The sequence below is a fragment of the Plectropomus leopardus genome, chromosome 3, assembly GCF_026936395.1.
Source record: "Plectropomus leopardus strain MGB_pleo_1.0 chromosome 3, ASM2693639v1, whole genome shotgun sequence".
Lineage (NCBI taxonomy): Eukaryota > Metazoa > Chordata > Actinopteri > Perciformes > Serranidae > Plectropomus > Plectropomus leopardus.
Window position 1 is genome coordinate 20,284,393 of NC_142178.1, and position 18,308 is coordinate 20,302,700.

The 18,308-nt window shown below is 38.9% G+C and overlaps 2 protein-coding genes and 2 non-coding genes across 4 annotated transcripts in view; 2 read left to right on the forward strand and 2 right to left on the reverse strand.

Annotated features, from left to right (window-relative positions):
• prkcba (protein kinase C, beta a) overlaps window positions 1-4,632 on the forward strand; it is a 39,971-nt gene extending 35,339 nt beyond the window's left edge. The window contains exon 17 of the mRNA XM_088075845.1: window positions 1,622-4,632. Coding sequence (XP_087931971.1) covers window positions 1,622-1,774 — 153 coding nt within the window. The 3' untranslated portion in view covers window positions 1,775-4,632. The remainder of the gene's footprint in view (window positions 1-1,621) is intronic.
• A 154-nt stretch (window positions 4,633-4,786) lies between these two features.
• On the forward strand, window positions 4,787-18,128 carry cacng3a (calcium voltage-gated channel auxiliary subunit gamma 3a). The gene is made up of 4 exons (XM_042485672.2): window positions 4,787-6,984; window positions 12,115-12,198; window positions 12,649-12,789; window positions 12,879-18,128. The coding sequence occupies exons 1-4, from the start codon at window positions 6,774-6,776 to the stop codon at window positions 13,442-13,444; spliced, it is 1,002 nt and encodes a 333-aa protein (XP_042341606.1). The 5' UTR covers window positions 4,787-6,773; the 3' UTR covers window positions 13,445-18,128.
• Window positions 17,175-17,256, reverse strand: trnal-aag (transfer RNA leucine (anticodon AAG)). Its single transcript has one exon. It is a non-coding gene; the product is annotated as a tRNA-Leu (tRNA).
• Window positions 17,818-17,899, reverse strand: trnal-aag (transfer RNA leucine (anticodon AAG)). The gene has a single exon. It is a non-coding gene; the product is annotated as a tRNA-Leu (tRNA).
• Window positions 18,129-18,308: the final 180 nt, after the last annotated feature.

Consider the following 18,308-nt stretch of genomic DNA (forward strand, 5'->3'; position numbering starts at 1 on the left):
TTTTTTAATTGCTATGTTCTGCTCATAAAAGCTCCATAGGAGGGTTAGAAGACATATAATCCACACAACAAACACACACTAGAGAGATCAAATCTGCAGCGTCACACCTGCCTCACACCTAAAACTGAGCTGGTTTAGTGGTGAGTTCTTGGACCAGTGGTAGAGGCGGCAAAGTTTCCAGCCTCTCCTCATTTCAGCTGGAAGCCCTGTGATGAGACAAAAGGCAGAGGTAGGAAACTATATGCTCTGTGTGTGTGTGCGTGTGTTTGTGTGTGTGTTTGTGTGATACATGTGTTTTGCCTGGGGCTCACTGCTTCACTTCCCTTGTGTTAAATCCTTTCCGGTTGTGGTTTGGTCTGCAGCCGGTCTGTTTTATCGATCCTTGTCTGTCCTGTACTGGAACTGTACTTTTCCTCTCTCTGGCTTTGGAAGTTTGTCTTGGATCTTTCTGCATCTGTGCTGTTGAAATGTTCCAGTGGGTCTCTTCTCCATCTTTGACTATGTTTCTGGGTTCTGTCAGCAGGGTGTGTTTTTTTTTTTTTTCTTCATCGACTTGCTCCCCCGAGTCCTGTATGGATCAGTGGTGTGTTTTGCTAAGTCTAGACTCCCTGTGGTGCCACTGTTTACACATGATCAGAGGTGTGGACTAGACTGTACACTTCACAATACCAAAAAGCACATGTGACTCATGGCTTTGCTAAAACTTAGAGAACAGATTCACATTTTTTCAACTCTGTCTCAAAACAGTAAGTTGTGTGTAACTGTAGAAATGTGCCGGTGCTGCCATGATTATTATTTTAGAAGTACTGGGGTGAGGATACCAAATTCTTTCAGGCAACTAACCCATCACATATTTTTTTCTGATTATTTAATTTTCTGATTATTATTTTCCACATTTCACATTCACTTAATGAACTAGCCATTAAGTGATCCCTTTATAGAGCACTTTCAGTGGACGTGCAAAGGAACAAAATTAACAGTCCTCAAAACTTTGTTTGCTAAAAGCTAATATAAGGTGTCAGCAGTCATTAAACAGAAGTGATTATCTTTCAAAGGTGCAGGGTCTGTATTATTTTAGATTTTTAGTCTAACATAAAACAATCATTAAATTAAGTGATGGGTCAGTTGCATGGGGGGAAATTACGTCCCCTGATCTCTAAAATCCTGTGGACTGTCCTGCATGCAAGAGTCAAAAAACAAACAAAAAAAAATAACACAGCAAGATATTTTGCTGTTTTGCTCGTAAGTATGGGAAAGCTTTTTTTAAAGTGATAAATACACATTTTAAATGGCATTAAATCAAATTACTTTTGTAAATGTACTATAGTACCTCTTTAGATTTAAAATGCAATAAATCGGGTGGCCTTGACTTATTTGTAGTTTGCACAACAAAGACTTTGTCCCACCTCTGCAGATGATAAAAATGTGTCTCCGTGTGCTGAAACTATTAAACCTCCCTCGCTTCCTTCTCTACCCTCCATCTTTGTGCTTCTATGGGAGAGCTGTCCTTCTTGGTCGTTGTCACCTTCTTTCTAATCTAATTTTTAAAAGCGCTGTTCACATTCACTCAAGCTTTGTTCCCCAACATGTCTCTGTCTCCTGTTTTTTCTCTGTGTGGCAGAAATCTCGCCGTGACGTCGGCAACTTTGACAAGGAGTTCACCAAGATGGCAGTGGAGCTGACGCCCACAGACAAGCTCTTTATTATGAATCTGGACCAGAACGAGTTTCAAGGATTCTCCTACACCAACCCCGAATTCATCATACAAGTCTGAGGAGTTCCTGTTGGTTCAGATGCAGCCCAGTCAAGACTTTAGTCCACCAGTACAGCCCCAGTTACATCCATGGAGGACTCACCCAGCATCTCATTGCGCCACCACTGAAGTTAAAACGTCTCATCTACACACATCTCCGACCCACACCAGCATCTAAACTGAACAACAATCAGAAACCACCACACTGGCTTTAGCTGCTGGTCGGTCACAGTGGGACTGAGTTTGACCAGTGACCACGTGATCACAGGCCAGTTTCCAGAAAACTCCAGGCATGTGTAGTATTCACACGACCTCGTGGTGAGCAGGTCAATACAAAGAGTCATAGTGAATGTGTAACTATGTGTATGTGCTCTTATTGATCAACAGCAGTGTGTGTTTGTTTACTTGATTTTTCTCCTCTTGTAGGCCTGTAAAAGTTGCATCATGAACATTCCATGATCAATATTTCATGTATGTGCTCTCACACACACACACACACACACACACACACACACACACGCACTCGCACGCACTCTCTCTCTCTCTCTCTCTCTCTCTCTCTCTCTCTCACTCTCACTCTCACTCTCACTCTCACTCACACACTCACACACACACACACACACATTTACTTAGGTGACTTTTGGGGAAATGACAGACTTACATTCATTTCCCAGAGATGTACTCTTACCTAAGTGACAACCTCCAGGACTGAAAAATGAAGCAAATGTTGAAGTGCCAAAAACTGCAGTTTGTTGAATGACCACTTGAGGCTGGCTCCAAAACAGAGGAAATCTCCATGGACCCCCATTTTAAAATGCCCAACTTTACAGCAGAGAGAAACTGTGTACGTGCTTGACAGTTTATCTCTGCGATGCAATACAAGAAAAAATCGTCTGCATTTTATTTTATTTTTTTACAAAAATAACAAAGTAAAAAAGTAAAACATTTTTATATGTGTCATATTACAATTCTACTTAGTGCAGCATTTTTTTTCATAACCAAGTAAACAAACTAAAATGTGTCTTTAGATTTAGCTCTCAGATCCACTTAGTGCAGCTTTGTAATAAAAGCACAGAACACCATAAATGAATAATATAATCACAGTTCCACTGCAAAGTAATGTTATAGCTTAACTTTAACATTCCCAGTCACAACAAATAAAAATCAGTCTTAGTTCTGCTTGTTACAGCAATATAGTAAAACTAGCTCACCAAAAAGGAACAACTAAAATTCAGTTCCTCTTACAGTGACAGTGGGATGGCCGTGTAAGTTGAACATGAAAAAAAAGGTCATTTTCTAATTATTGGAGTAGCAGCAATTCAATAAAACCTGAATATCTGCCAGAAATTGTGCTCTCTGTGTCTGACACCTGTTCGAGGGGCGGATGTAAACAAAGGATTGGGCAGGGCACGTGCTCAAAATAAGTAATCCCAGTAAATTAAAAAATGTGTTGATACTGATCCTTCTGATCCGATCTCTACTGTTTACATTTCACTAAGGCTTAAAGTTACGCATAATTAAGGGCGGTCCACTTTGAGTGGCAGGCTGTGTGCCAACAGTGTTCTCAGCTTCTCAGTCAGATTGACCCTCTAACCCATAAGGTGGTCACTTCTGGCTCCAAAAAAACAAGATGGTGACAGCTGAAATGCTGAACTCTTCCAAAACAGGGGGTCACAAACCAATAGGTGACATCACAGCAGCTATGTCCAATCAGTTGACATAACCCTTATCTGACCCCAAAAATTCTCATTTTACAAAGTTTAAACACAATTTTTATCTCCAGTCTTGAGTCTGGTGCGTGTCTCCAAAGGTAACTCTAACACACACACACACACACACACACACACACACCTGTGCAGGCTGCGGTTTGGAGGGTATGAAGGTTTTTAAAGCTCCTGATTTATAACCTCGTGTCTAAGTTAGTCCTAAACTTAGTCTCAAGCACGTATTGTCTTCCGAATTGATGCAAAAAAAAAAAAACAAAAAAAGAGAAATCCCCCTCAAATGCCTGTTTGGCAGCGATATTTAAAAATGTCTCTGTCTTTTTCTCTTGCTTAATCTCTCTCTTTTCTCTTTTCTCTATGGCACTGTACGCAGTGGGTTAGTGCTGTGTAGGCCTATACCGTCTTTGTGGTGCAGCTCCTCTATGCATGCCATATTTGTTGGTACAGTAGTTCCCATAAGATTTGCGTTTTACATCACGGAGGTAGAAAAAAAAAAACTGGTGTGAATTTATTGATGCAAGTCAGTTTTGAAATATCCATGCTCAAATTTTAGTTTCCACTCCAAATGCTGTGTACGCCTTCTCTAATAATGTCAAAATATGCTACAGAGAAATATGAGATTTTGTGAAATGAACATATAAAGTAGATGTAATAATTCTGTATGACTTGTATTTCAGTGTATGTGTAAATAGGAATGGGACCTAGAGCTAGAAGTGGTTTTCATGTTGTAATACGCTTGTATACTATTCTTCACAGCCCCGTCTCCCTCTCTCTCTGCTCTCTGTCCCTGCCAGCACTCAGCCATCACTTTTTACTTTTTCCCATTTTTATATCTCCCCTTTCTCCTCCTCTTCCTCACCTGTTCCCCAGCTCACATTCACATAGGTACAATTTAAAGAGGAAAGGAACTGGGAAATGAGATAAGTGAAGATAAGAGGGAGAGGGGGAACAAGGGGAGAATAAAGTGTTTACTATGCAAAAGGCAGGAGAAGGAGAAGAAGAAGAGGAGGATGAGGAGAAAAAGGCAACTTTTATAAAGCAACCTGAGGAAATTGTGTAACAGGACAGTATACATGTGTTGCATGCGCTGTCTTTACCTGCGCGTGACAGACACTTACAGTATGACCTACATTAAAGTGAATTATCATAATATCATTTCAGTAACTCTGGCTCTTGTGTTTTACTCAGCTGAATCATACATTTTTTTACATAAAGAATGATGCAGTGATTGTCTGCACCCGGTGTTTGGTAACTCTGTAAAAACAGACTTTTACAATAATGTCAGAGCAGGAACTTCATCCTTGCATGCATGCAATCAGAAAAAAAGCTACAAGTTAACAATTTGCATTAAATATCAAATTTATTAAAGTAAGGGTAATCTTTTACCCCTTGAAACCCCTTGAGTAACATCACAAAAAACAAGGCTCAAAATTAACAGGGAATTAGTAAAACGTTATACGAAAATTACCTGTAAGGTAATGGCTGGGAAAAAAGTGTTAAAAATGTTAATGTAATTAACTTTAAATATAAAGTATAATTTTAACTAAATAATGATTTTCTAATTATTTTGTAATGTTCTTCTCTCTCTGTCTCTGTCTTTTTCTGTATTTAAAAAACACCTTTCCTTTCCATTTTCTTGTCAGCTTTTCCTAATTTCTTGCAATTTTTGGGACATCTCTCGCCTTTTTCTACTCACATTTTCAAAAGAAGTCAAACCAATTTGCTCGGTTTTAAAGGTTTAAACGCTTGTGAACGTGACAAGAAATGGATGTTGATCCAGGTTCAGAGAGTTAAATAGGTTACACATGCTAAAAAATGACTTTCTTGTGACACTTTAGTTCGGCCTGCAGATTTTAGGCTGCACACTTGTACTTTATCAGGCAAAAACAAATCTCATCTCTGTCAGATCAGCAGAGAGATCAGCAGAATGTTTCTAAAAAAAACTTTCAAGGTTTAAAGTTGCTTGTGTTATGAAGACAAATCTCTGAAATGTTTGGTAATACTGTCACATTTGGCTCTGCTCACAGAAAGATTGGAAACTGCTCTTGAGTATAGTTGCAACTAATTTTGTCTATATTTAAGTCCTTTTGTCTTTGTTGGATAGGACTCGAAGAGTGACAGGAAATGAGGGGTGGAATCAAACCCAGGCTTCTGCGGTTAGGACACAGCCTTTGTTCCTGGTAGAGCTAATGGATTTATATATTTATATTTTCTTGATCATTATTGTAAATAATAAAGTTTTTATGAAAGGTTTCCTCTGCAGAGTGTCAGAGTATATAGTAATTTAGTAAAACAGGTTCTCGTGTTTTAAAGACAAGTTTAACATGTGGAAACACGTGGAAACCTGATATAATTTAGGGTATTAGATGCAGCCTGAGAGGAACACTGTGAACATGAATCAAGGCTGTGAAAAGTCAAACTTTTAAAAAAAAAAAATTTGGGGGGAAAAAAACATAATTTAGTTGTGTTTATTTACAAATATTTCTCCTCAAGATATGAAAGAACTGACCATAGAAAGGTATAGAAATATTGATAATTGAATGTAAAGGCTCATTGTTGATGCTGGACATGGTAGTTTAATTTTTTTGTCATTTTGTAATAACATGACAATACAAAGAGATTGTACTTTTGGTACTATTTGGTACTGGGTAAATGCATCACATTAATTTAAATGTATTTATTTACTTTTTTGTATTCCGATATTAATATGAAAAGCATGCTAACTGTTTTAATTTTAATTAATTATTTCATATATGTGTATTTAAATAGGGAAAATGACAGCTGCACTGTGCCGCTGTCCATGGTGCTGAACTGAATCCGGCTACAGGTTGCCCTCCTGACCATAACGCACGCACGCACACGGGGGCGGGATCATGTCGACTTTGTGCCAAACAGAGTTGAGCTACAACAAACTCGATGGTGTCCAGGGGAGCTAATGCTGCTGTTTTCTCCCAACAACTGTTTTTTAAAATCCAGGATTTGGGGGCTTTTTCACTTCTCGGCCTGTTTTTCCACTGTCATCCTTCAGTTACTGACAAAACATGGAAACATCCCAGCTGAATGAACCAGGTCGTGTGTAAGTAGCGTAGAGGAAAAGCGTCCCATCCTGAAACCTGCACAGAAAACAGCGCAGGGTGCAGAAGATGTGCACTGAATTTAAATTTCCCTCAGCCGGCTGGATCCACACAAAGAAAAGACACCGGGGGAAAGTTTTCAACAGTTTCTAAACCCCGCTGCTCCCCGTCCGCTGCAGGACTCCTCGGTGTGGAGGAGGAGGAAGAGGAGGCTGGGCCGACATGAGGCTGTGTAACCGGGGAGTGATGATGCTGCTGACCACAGCGGGGGCTTTCTGCGCCTTCAGCCTCATGACCATCGCCGTGGGCACGGACTACTGGCTGTACTCCCGCGGGATGTGCCGCTCCAAGAGCCAGAACGACAACGAGACCGTCCGCAAGAACGAGGAGGTGCTGACCCACTCCGGTCTGTGGAGGACCTGCTGTACCGAGGGTGAGAAATACACTCGAGCTTCACCATCATATACTATATAACTACAGCAAGGAATTAAAACTTCTAACGAAACTTTTAAAATACAGCAATATTGTTGTTATGTATGAAAAAAATCAATCAATATATCAGATCAAGTACACTGTCAAATCTGACAAACTGATACTTAAAATAATCTTGGAAACCGCTTACCTTAAAAAAAGGAAAATAAATACAAATATTAAGGTACTTTATTTCTCATTGTCAAAATTCTTATTGTCAAAACTCAAAATTGAGCTGTATTCACTTAATTTTTTTAAGTTGTAGCAACTTAAAATGACACGTGAAATTACCTTGTTCTTTCTAAGTGTGTACAACTTCTGTAAACCAGGTTAGTCTGGCTTAACTTGATCATAACAAATAGGATTTCTTCAATGATAAAGTTTGGAGATCTGCGAGATCTGTTTTCTTAACATATTTAAGAAAATACAAATATAACTGTCTAGTTTGCAACTGGTAGAATACAGAGTAAACTTGGTTCATTGAACTTACTGAAATGTAGGAATATTGATTTGACTAAACGTGTAATTTCTAAGTTGCAACAACTTCACAAAATTGAGTCATTATAACAAAAGTTTAAGTAAACTTAACATTAGATAGATATAAAGTAAACATTAGAACTAATTATATTTACTCACATTTTTGAAGGCAATCTGTTTTTTGAAATAAAATCAACTTGTCTGATTTTAGAGAATAAGAAGCTTTGCAGAGGAATAAAAAGTCACAGCAAAACTTTTAAATTATATCAATATTGTTGTTGTATTTTTTTTTAAAACCAATCAATATGTCAGATCAAGTAGGGTGAAGTCAGATCATTTGTGACATCAGGTGAAGTGGGTCACCACCAGTCACCAAACATGCTATTGCACTGTCAATACAGCTGTGCTTTACCTGAAACATTTTGATTGGTTTGAGCTGATAAGTGGGCTATGAGCAGAGCAGAGTAAAAGAAAAAAACACTGATCCTAGAACTTTCAGGGAAAACCATGTGGCATGTTGGTTTTCTATTTTGGTAATAAGAGTACTGAAGCCAAAATATGAAGTGTATAACAAAAACAATGTTTTTCAGATATTACATTTGATTAAATGTTTGACCGGGAATGGGTTTTAAGTGAGTACTTAACATATTCTGGTAAATTTGGACAAAACATAAAGCTAAAATGGGACATTTTTCTAAAGTGAAACCTGCATGTTTTTAGGCAACTAGGTGCCTTCAAATCATTACTTATGCTATTGTTTGCCACCCTGTGATAATACATTTTTGTCACTGAAAAAAAAAATTAAAATGCAAAAATGAGTCCATCTCAGCCACAATAGTCCAGAATTGGTCATCATAGTTACACACGTGTGCGTCTGTTGTAGATGATATGGCACTAAGGAAACAGGCAGTGAGAGAACAAGGAAAAGTTAGCAAAAAATTTGGACAATCTCTTTTTATGAATAGTTAGGTTTATGATTTCATGAATTAATGACTGAATTGAAATTGATTAAACCATTTAGGAAACAAAAGAGGACAGTACAATTTTACCTGAACATGTAGGTCCACAGTTTCTCATAGCACTCAAGGAATATCATCAGAGTTTTTAGGTGTTTTTTTTTTTGTAATCTGCCAAAAAGGGAGATTATAAAGAACCCTATATGTAAATGCAAGATCTACTGCATTTGCATATCTGATAATTAATAGAAAGTTCAGTAGAAGTCAATACAAAATACAGTAATCTTATAATAGCTTACAATTGTTATTTTTTATCCCAGGAGAACATTTTATCATCACAGCATCACAAAGTTTAGAATATTGCAGAACTACCTACAGACTAAAAAAATATTGGTAAACATCATTTTTAGCACCCCATGGTGGATGAAATGTTTTTTATTTTAGTAAAGAATAAGAAGAAAAATAGAGGATAAAGTGGAAAGTGTAGCCTAAATTTTTAGTTAGAGAGCAAGTAAAACAGATTACCTTAATACCTTTTCAAATTATTAATGCTTCAAGAGTGCAAATAATCTTCTGTACCATAAAATAAAATACTTTCAGGGGACAAATAGAGACATAAAACTATAATAACAGCAGAGATCTTGAGGAGGCGTTTGCTCCACAATTTTTGAACCAAAACAGAAATGCAATTCATTAACCAGCCTTTGAGCTGTCAGTTAAAATACTTTATCTCTTTATGCCTAATAATGAAAACATGTTTTGTTATAGTTTTTTGTGAAAATTTGCTCTCCCACAGCACATCCCATATTTTACTTTAGATGGGTTTGATTCAGATTGATGCTAACATCTCGGGGAGGGAGAGGAGAGTTTGAGTCTTGGATATATTATGGATAGAAATTACATTTTTAATTATTTATTGCTTTTTAATAGCACCTCTCCTTCTCTTATCCTATGTCCTCTGTTTGCTAATTTTCTGACTTAAATGGAAATGTTCGACTCCTGCTCCTTCCCTCTGCTGCTCCCCCTCTAAGCTTCAAAATGTTTTAATGGAAAGGTAGGCAGAGGAAATCAATGCTTCAGCTGTCCTGTGTGTGTGTGTATGTGTGTATGTGTGTATGTGTGTGTGTGTGTGTGAGAGAGAGAGAGAGAGAGAGACTTCATCACAAAAAGCCAAAAAACACAGCCAACTGAAACTCTCTGGGCATTATGTGCAATAAATGATTAAAGGAGGAGGTGGCAGTGTTGATTTGCTTAGGGTTATACGTGACAACAATGATAACTAATGACGTGACAGATATAACATAGACATAGATGGAAAATAAAAATACACCTGGACAGACCAGGCTAATGTATGGTTTTGTGCTCTCATTATTCCTTTGAAACCTGAGCAAATTGATTTGATTTCTTTCAAAAACTTGCAATAAAATTACCTGAAAACATAAAAAAGATATTGAAAAAACAAGAAAACCACCTCAACAAAGTGCTAAAAATAATAAAAATATATTCTTTTCTTTTTTGTATAACATAATTGTTAATATATAATTTAGAAAATTATACGTATATTTTTCTGGACATCCCAGCTAATTTCCAGATCATTTTCTTATCACCTTTTACTAATTTAAAATTTCTTGCCAACTTGCTCATTAGGTTTTTTTCCCTGTGTTTTTGGAAGAAATCAAACCCATTTGCTGAGGTTTCAGAGGTTTAAATGTTAGTAAAGGGCACTCGAATGCAACATAAAAAAACTGATGTCAATGCAGCAGGTGTTAAAGAGTTAAACACTTCACTACAGAGGGACATTTTTAGTGGAGCCTCTCTGTGTTAACCAAATTGTCCTCCAAAGTAGTTTGAATAAAGACTAATGACACTAAGTTGGCGGACAAACACGCTGCATAATACAAGTCTTCAGAAAATGTCTGTTCTCATTAAGAGAGGGAAAATATGCAAAACATGTTACCTCATCTCTCTTTGTATCTGACAATAATTTGAATAAATGCTCTCTCAGTGGCTTTTCTCTCTGACCCGATCACCACGACCGAGTTACTGAATGAGTTTTGTTTCGGTAACCATGGCAACTGAGTCCCATCATCAATACTGGTCAATCAGTGCAGCACATAGGGACACATTTATCAATATATCTCTGCGTGTGTGAATGTTGAAAGGCACTGCTGCTGGGCCAGAGGTTACTGAGAGCAGGACACGTGTGCAGCTGATATTTAAATCTTTAGCGGATCAAAGTTCACGTTAAAAACGTATATCAGGCCTGTGATAGTGATCATCTGTTTGCCAATGACTGGTGGGACTATACTGTGTTATATTTTATGTTTTGTATTCTTGCCCACATGTAGTGCCAGGAGATATTCTCTGAGCTGTGCGGTGTTTTAATATGCTGAATACTCGACAGCATGAAGGACACTGAAAACACTTGAAATGGCAGCTAGTCTGGACTGCATCAGTGTTATTAAATTTTTTCATTTTTCTGTGTTTGACCTCTCCTCGTCTCTGAAGATGTTGTAAAGACACCGTAACGATCCAAACACCGTGTTTGGCAACATTTGCAGCCTTAACTAATCAAATATGGCAGCTCGGTAGAATATCAAGTAGAATATCTGCTCTTCAGTCAAACTGTTGATAGAAGTGATCCCCAAATAAAGTCCCAAAAGAAAACATAAGGGCCCTAAGATGAGTTAGAGGATGAGATAGGGAAAAATATATAATATTTTGGTTACAAATGTTGTGTTGTTTTAATCGCTTTTGTCATTTTTTCTAAATTATTCTTGTGAATTAGTGAATACTCTGACTACTTCAGGCCTTTAAAAATCACCCACATTTAAAACAATCTGTGAAAGATCATCAGTCTTTGGTTAAACTTCTCGAAACTTGTGTCTACAATTTTCAGCGCCTTGTTTTGTTTTTTACTTATCTTTTTTTTGCTTATTTTCTGCTAATTTCCTTCTAACTTTTTTTGGAAGTTAGAAGGAATTCTTGGAATATGTCTTGCTATGTTGCTCATTTCTTTCTTACCATGTTTTTGAGAGAGATCAAACCAGTTTCATTTTAGTTCCAGGTTTCAAAGGGCTAAATATGTAGGATCCCTAGTTACTATGAATTATTTTTCTTAATCTGCACAAAAAGTCAGTCTGGCACGAGTGAGATGAGAAAAAAAATGGAAAGGGAGAGACACTTCAAGGCATTTCGGTGAAGGGAAATAGGATCCTAGTACCATTTTGAATCTTAACAGTAGAATAGGTGTCTGTTCTATGCCCGTAGTCCACCATGAAGTTTCAGTTTCGGCCCTCTAAGAGAAAAAGTTTTAGGAACCCTGAGAGTATAACAGAATATTATTTCCCACAAATTCTCTGGGCTCGAGTCTGATATCTGAGTGTGCCTCATATCCAAAGCAAAATATCTCTATTGAGCTTGGAGCTGAATTGTAAAAAAAGGCAACAAAAAAAAAAATCAATACAGTACATCCCATCAGATGGTTAGCATCACATTTATCATTATGCAAGTCACTGTTAGAGAGCATGTACAGTTTAGTGGGTCAAAGACGCTGTGACTTCTGTAAAACATGCAGTTTGCATATCATGTTATGAAATGATACAGAATCAGAGTCATTAAATGGATGTAATATGCTTCTTTTGCTTTATTTTTTGCAGGGACATTTCGGGGCGTTTGCAAAGACATTGATCACTTTGCTGAGGATGCCGACTATGAGCAGGATGCTGCCGAGTATTTACTAAGTGGGTAACAAATACACATGTAACTGTGAGATCCAACAACTATAATGGAAGTCTGTTACCGTAACACTTCAGTTAATAGGCGTCAATTCGTCAAAATGTATAGCCAAACCTGTCCAGTAAAAGAGAGTGGGCATTCAGTTGGGACTAGGCTTTTATTTGAAGTTTTATGGTATTTCCCATCTTTTGTGTGAAAGGAAATTAAAGCCTGGCCCATATAGATGCCTGTCCCAAATATAAGACCACTGAGTTCAGTGATTTAAGCAAAGAAGCTAACTACTGATAGCTCCAGCAGGTATCCAAAACCCAGTTTTATACATCCAAAGAACTTCCATAAAAATAAACTGCATGGCAACTAGACTGGGCCTCTAAAGGGGACTGGATGTCTAATTGGGACTAAGTTTTTATTTGAAGTTTTACAACATATATACCCTGTTTCTCTTCCCTCCTCAGGAGCAGTACGAGCCTCCAGCCTCTTCCCCATCCTCAGTGTGGGATTATTATTTCTTGGAGGAGTGTGTGTTGCTGCCAGCGAGTTCTACAAGTCCCGTTACAACGTCATCCTCAGCGCGGGTATACTCTTTGTCTCTGCAGGTCAGAATCACACACCAATTTGATGTCAATACACAGCTTCACAGTATTATCATCCCTCTGACTCTCTCCATCTCTGTAAACTCTTCCAGGTCTCAGTAACATTATTGGCATCATCGTGTACATATCAGCCAACTCAGGTGACCCCAGCCAGAGCGACAACAAGAAGAGCTACTCCTACGGCTGGTCTTTTTATTTTGGAGCTTTGTCCTTCGTGCTGGCTGAGATGGTTGGCGTCCTTGCAGTGCACGTGTTCATAGAAAAACACAGACAGCTTCGTACTAAGGGCCGACCATCCCTCATTAAGCCGCCCATCTCCCGCAACTCATCTTACTACCGCAACCGCTACTACCATAACCGCAGCCGCCGGTACAGCTACAGGAGCAACCACAGCGGAGGGGACTCGACCTCACACTCCTTTCGAGCCTCCTTGGTGCGAGACAGAGAGCCGTCCCTCTCGGCCGAATCCAAAGTCATGGCAGGTTTGCCAACACCAGTGACAGTGGGCTCAGAGTTCATGCTCTACACCTTAACCTCGCCTCTCAAGGACGGTAAGATTGACATGGCTGTGGATGACTTAACGACTGCAGCTGCTCACAACAACACAGAGATGCTGCCTGGAAACTGTGCTGCCAACAGAAGGACCACGCCTGTGTGAGAGGAGAGGCAGGGAAAGTGAGGATGTATGAAGATTAAACACAAGAGGAACTTCAGTAAGACGAGAACATTAAATGAAAGGAAGTCCTCTCACTTTCTTGGTTAAGGAAGAGAGAATACTTTGGAGACTGGAATGGGGCTGCAACAACTTGCCTGTCAGAAAATAGTGAACAAATTTCCCCTAGCCCAAGGTAATGTCTCCAAATTGCTTGTTTTGTCTGACCAGCAATCCAAAGCCCAAAGATATTTACAGTGATTTAACACAAAGAAATGAAGCAAACCTTGTGTTTGAGAAGCAAGAATCAGAGAATGATTGGCATTTGGCTTGAAAAATGCATATTTTTGTGCTTTTTGTTTGCCATTCTCTTATGTCATCACAGTAGCTGTGTCTGCAGTGTGTCTGTAGAGTGTGTGTGAATGAATGTGTTTAGTAATAGGAACGTGTTTATGAGACAGACAGTCAGCGAGCGACAGAGTGGAGGAGCTGTTCATCAGATTAAGAAACTATTAATTAAGCCCCTTTTACTCTGCCTTTGCAAGGCGGGAGTTTCCAACACATTCTCATCCCAATTTGTCACTTTGCAGTGCGCTTCTGCGTCTACATTTTATGTTTTAGATGTCCTTCAACACATGCCTACCAATGCCAAAATGTCAGCCAACACATATGCTTGCATGGATGGTCAGGTTTAGGCAACAAGGGCACTGATGGTTAGAATTATGGTAAAGAGGCACATGGCAGAGTGTAGAAAAAAAATCACATCCGGACAGGAAGCGGACACCAGTCTCACTCCATGTATAATATTGTTACCCATAGCATTTCAATCTGACACCATCTTACCGTGTTCCATTAGGATGCAGCAGGTGCCGCCCTGCCACCTGCCGCCTGCCAGCATATAATTATATAGTGAACAGTTCTGTCCAGCCCCATTCTCATGTAATGTCGAACGGCGTTTCACGTGAATGTGAAAGGTGGCTTTTGGCGTTGCAATCTTATGCCAAGAGCACTGTCAAAAAGGTTGTATTTTAAGAGTTCGGAATGAGAACGGGCTGGAGTTTCACACTGTTATGCCACCTAGTGGTTCTGCATAAAACCTACAATCGCAGAATGGGGGGACAGAGTTTTCTCGCCTTGAAAGCAGAAAAAGCAGAAGTGGAAGTAGTAACAGCACTGAAACAATGTTTAAACAGAGACAGTCAGCAGGACAAGATCATTGGCGGCATGGGTGTGACATTTTGATGATGTGTTATGCTTATGATGCACCGTGGGAGATTAAAATAGCAGCTAACAAATCCACAAATTAGGAAAACAATCATGTCTGGTAACTCCTTACCCTCTGAGCAAAGGACAAGATCAGCCACTATAAAACAGAGATGATAAATTATTGTTATTGTCCTGTTAATGTCATACAGTAGTTATTGTTTCTAAAGCGCTGCCGACGTATATGTTTTATGTCACACTAGAGGCCGAAGCTGTTGTGTTACATGTCATGCCTCTTTTGATTCTGTGATGCTGACACGCAATCTAAAATCCCATACTGGAGAGGCATTATGCAGCCTTTCTTTGTTCCGTGTAATAATGCAAAGACAGCATAATCAAGGACTTCATAACAGCCCTATAGCAAGATTTCTGTATAAAGGGGCTATATAATACACGAAACACACACATACAAACAAACAAACAAACATGAATGACAACTAAATACGTCCTGCTCCTGTCCTCGTTTTTGTGGACCTAAGCTTAAAATTGAAACCCCATTAAAAGCATTAGACCTCTGTATCTGTCTCTCACTGTGTCTGTTCTTGTGTATTGCATAAGCAAGTGAGCATAAGTGTAACAAAAGGTTCTGCCCTCATTATGTCACCCAGTCTCTGTTTACATCCAATAAAGCTTATGAATTAACACAAAATGTGCTTTGGAAAGAAAGCAGCGCGGTTCAAGGTGTAGTGTTGTTGCTTTTGTACTGCACAGGGCACATCGCACATCTGTTTGAGGGAAAATATTCAAGTATCTGTCCTTGCATAAGTGGGCAGAGAAGCAAATTTCCAAAAGTGAACTACAAACATAAAAACAAACAAGTTAGCAACCCCCCCCCCCCCCAGTCCTCTTGTCTTTTGTGTATGAACGTGCATCAGTCCGTTGTTAGAGATGATAACAGAACAAACAGCTTAACAGACCTACAGCAGAACAGCAGGCAGACTGATGTGTTACCATGGCAGCAGCAGCATCATTCAGGCGAACATTCAAGGCAGTTTTGATAAATATGCTTTCAGAGCCGTCATCTTTCGACCACACAAGAAAATCTGCACCATTGCACAAACTACAGCTGCCATATCTGTACTGTACAATCCAGCACACGGTTTTCATCAAACATTTTAAATGGGTTCACATGCGTTTACTATTTCACAGTGTGTATTAGCCACACTTGGAAAGTTTTCTTTCTCTGTATGATAAAAAGTTATTGATTTTGCTCTTATTTCAGTACATGCTAAAATCCCAATGGGACTCAATGTGATGCAACCAAAGAGACTGGAGTCTTATTCCAGCACATTGGACTGCTAAGTGCCACTACCTCAGAAGTCTTTGCTTTTTTATACTTTAAAGTTCCTGAGCATACCACAGGAGGGAGCTCAGTACCACCAGTGGTACACATACCACAGTTTAAGCACTACTGGTACAGACCCGTCACATAAAGTACACCAGTAATGAGTCCTTAAATCTGGAAATCTGTGTTCTGCACCTCCGTGCTGAACACGTCTTCACAGCTTCATAGTGGTGGTAACATGACCATACAGTACTTTTACTTAACCTAGTAATAGCTAGAACTTATTTTCTGCAATGATCCAAAATTCAATGGAAAAATCCCCTAGGCTTTTTGATGAGGGAACCATTACCGTCCAAGTTGGCCTACAGAAAAATGTCATCCCTGGGGCACCCTGTTGCATGCACTCATTTGATACACTGCAGTACAATGCCCCATGGATGACATTTTTGCTTATGACTTAGTAAGTCATAATTGTGATTTTCTGTTGTGACCAAACAAGTCATTACTCAGCAACAGTAGGCCTATATGGTAGTTCCCATACCATATGTAAAAACTACCTTAGTTTTTGGCACACCTGTTTAAAACATCAACATTTATTTCCTTTTCCACAGTTTCTATAGGCTACACTTATGCCCTCTTTACACCTGATATTAACATGTGAACAGCAATGTGTCTTGGCTGTCCACTTGTGTCCATCCAGTACTGCTGGGACAGCTTCTTCGATTCGATTTGTATGGATTATTAAACAAATTTGCCACCATTATGTTTATTATTTTTTACTGTTATGTTTGTTTAATATCATTATTCCTGTCTTCTGTTTAGTGCTAGGCAGGTAGTATACAGTGGGTTGTCAAAGCTTTTGATATTGTACATTTGATCCTTTGAAAATAGATTAGTATAACTTTGACCTAATTTTTTTAACTTAGACTTTAATTAAGACTTTCTGTAACGCCCACACCAGACATGATAACATCATCATATCTACAACAGATGACATGGCAATGGTATAAACTACCCAACTTTCTGTTCCACCGAAGCAGAGAGTACATATACTTTTAATTCCTCTTTGACAGTGTCTGGGTACCACAGGAATAACACACCTTTTACTGAGTAATCTTTCTCATATGTACTTGAACTTTGGTCTGTAGAAAGGCCACTGATTATGCAATCCCTTTCATGTCAAAATCCTGGCAGCAGTGGGATTCGAACCCACGCCCCCGAAGAGACTGGAGCCTTAATCCAGCGCCTTGGACCGCTCGGCCATGCTACCACTGATGTTGATGTTTAGACAGCTCCTTGGATTTCATTTATATGGATTATTAAACAAATTTGCCATTATTATGTTTATTGTTATTTACTATTATTAGCTGGGCAGGTAGTGTACAGTGGGTTTGTCAGAGCTTTTTCACTGAAAACAGCTGCCAGCTGTGTCTGGAAATAGTATTGGTGAAAGCAATATGATCGTACCTAAAAAGGGTTATAAGGCTGTGACTCCAAAACAACGAGCTAAAAGACTATATGATGCTAACTGTGGTGAATGGCAGAGAGGGGTCATGATTTTCTGGACGTTTGTCTGTATGGACATCTATGATATTGTACATTCTGTAAAACCAACATTAGAAACGATAACATCATCAGACAAACTACCCAACTTTCTATTCCACAGAAGCAGAGAGTAGACCTTCACTTTATTCCTCCTTGCAACGCCTTGATTCCACAGGAATTAAGCACACTTTATTACGTATTCTTCATCATATGTGCTTAAACGTTGTTTTGTACAATTTACACTAACTATGCAATCTCTTTCATTGGTATATTCATGTCAAAATCCTGGCAGCAGTGGGATTCGAACCCACGCCCCCGAAGAGACTGGAGCCTTAATCCAGCGCCTTGGACCGCTCGGCCATGCTACCACTGATGTTGATGTTTAGACAGCTCCTTGGATTTCATTTATATGGATTATTAAACAAATTTGCCATTATTATGTTTATTGTTATTTACTATTATTAGCTGGGCAGGTAGTGTACAGTGGGTCTGTCAGTTGATGAAAGTTGTTGTTGATGAAAGCAATATGATCGTACCAAAAAAAAGGTTATAAGGCTGTGACGCCAAAACAACGAGCTAAAAGACTATATGATGCTAACTGAGGTGAATGGCAGAGAGGGGTCATGATTCTGTGGGGGTTTGTCTGTATGGACATCTATGATATTGTACATTTCATCCTTTGAAAAATAGATAAGTGCAGCTTTTTTAATTTAGGCTTTAATTGTGATTTTCTGTAATACCCACACTAGACATGATAACATCATCATATCTACTACA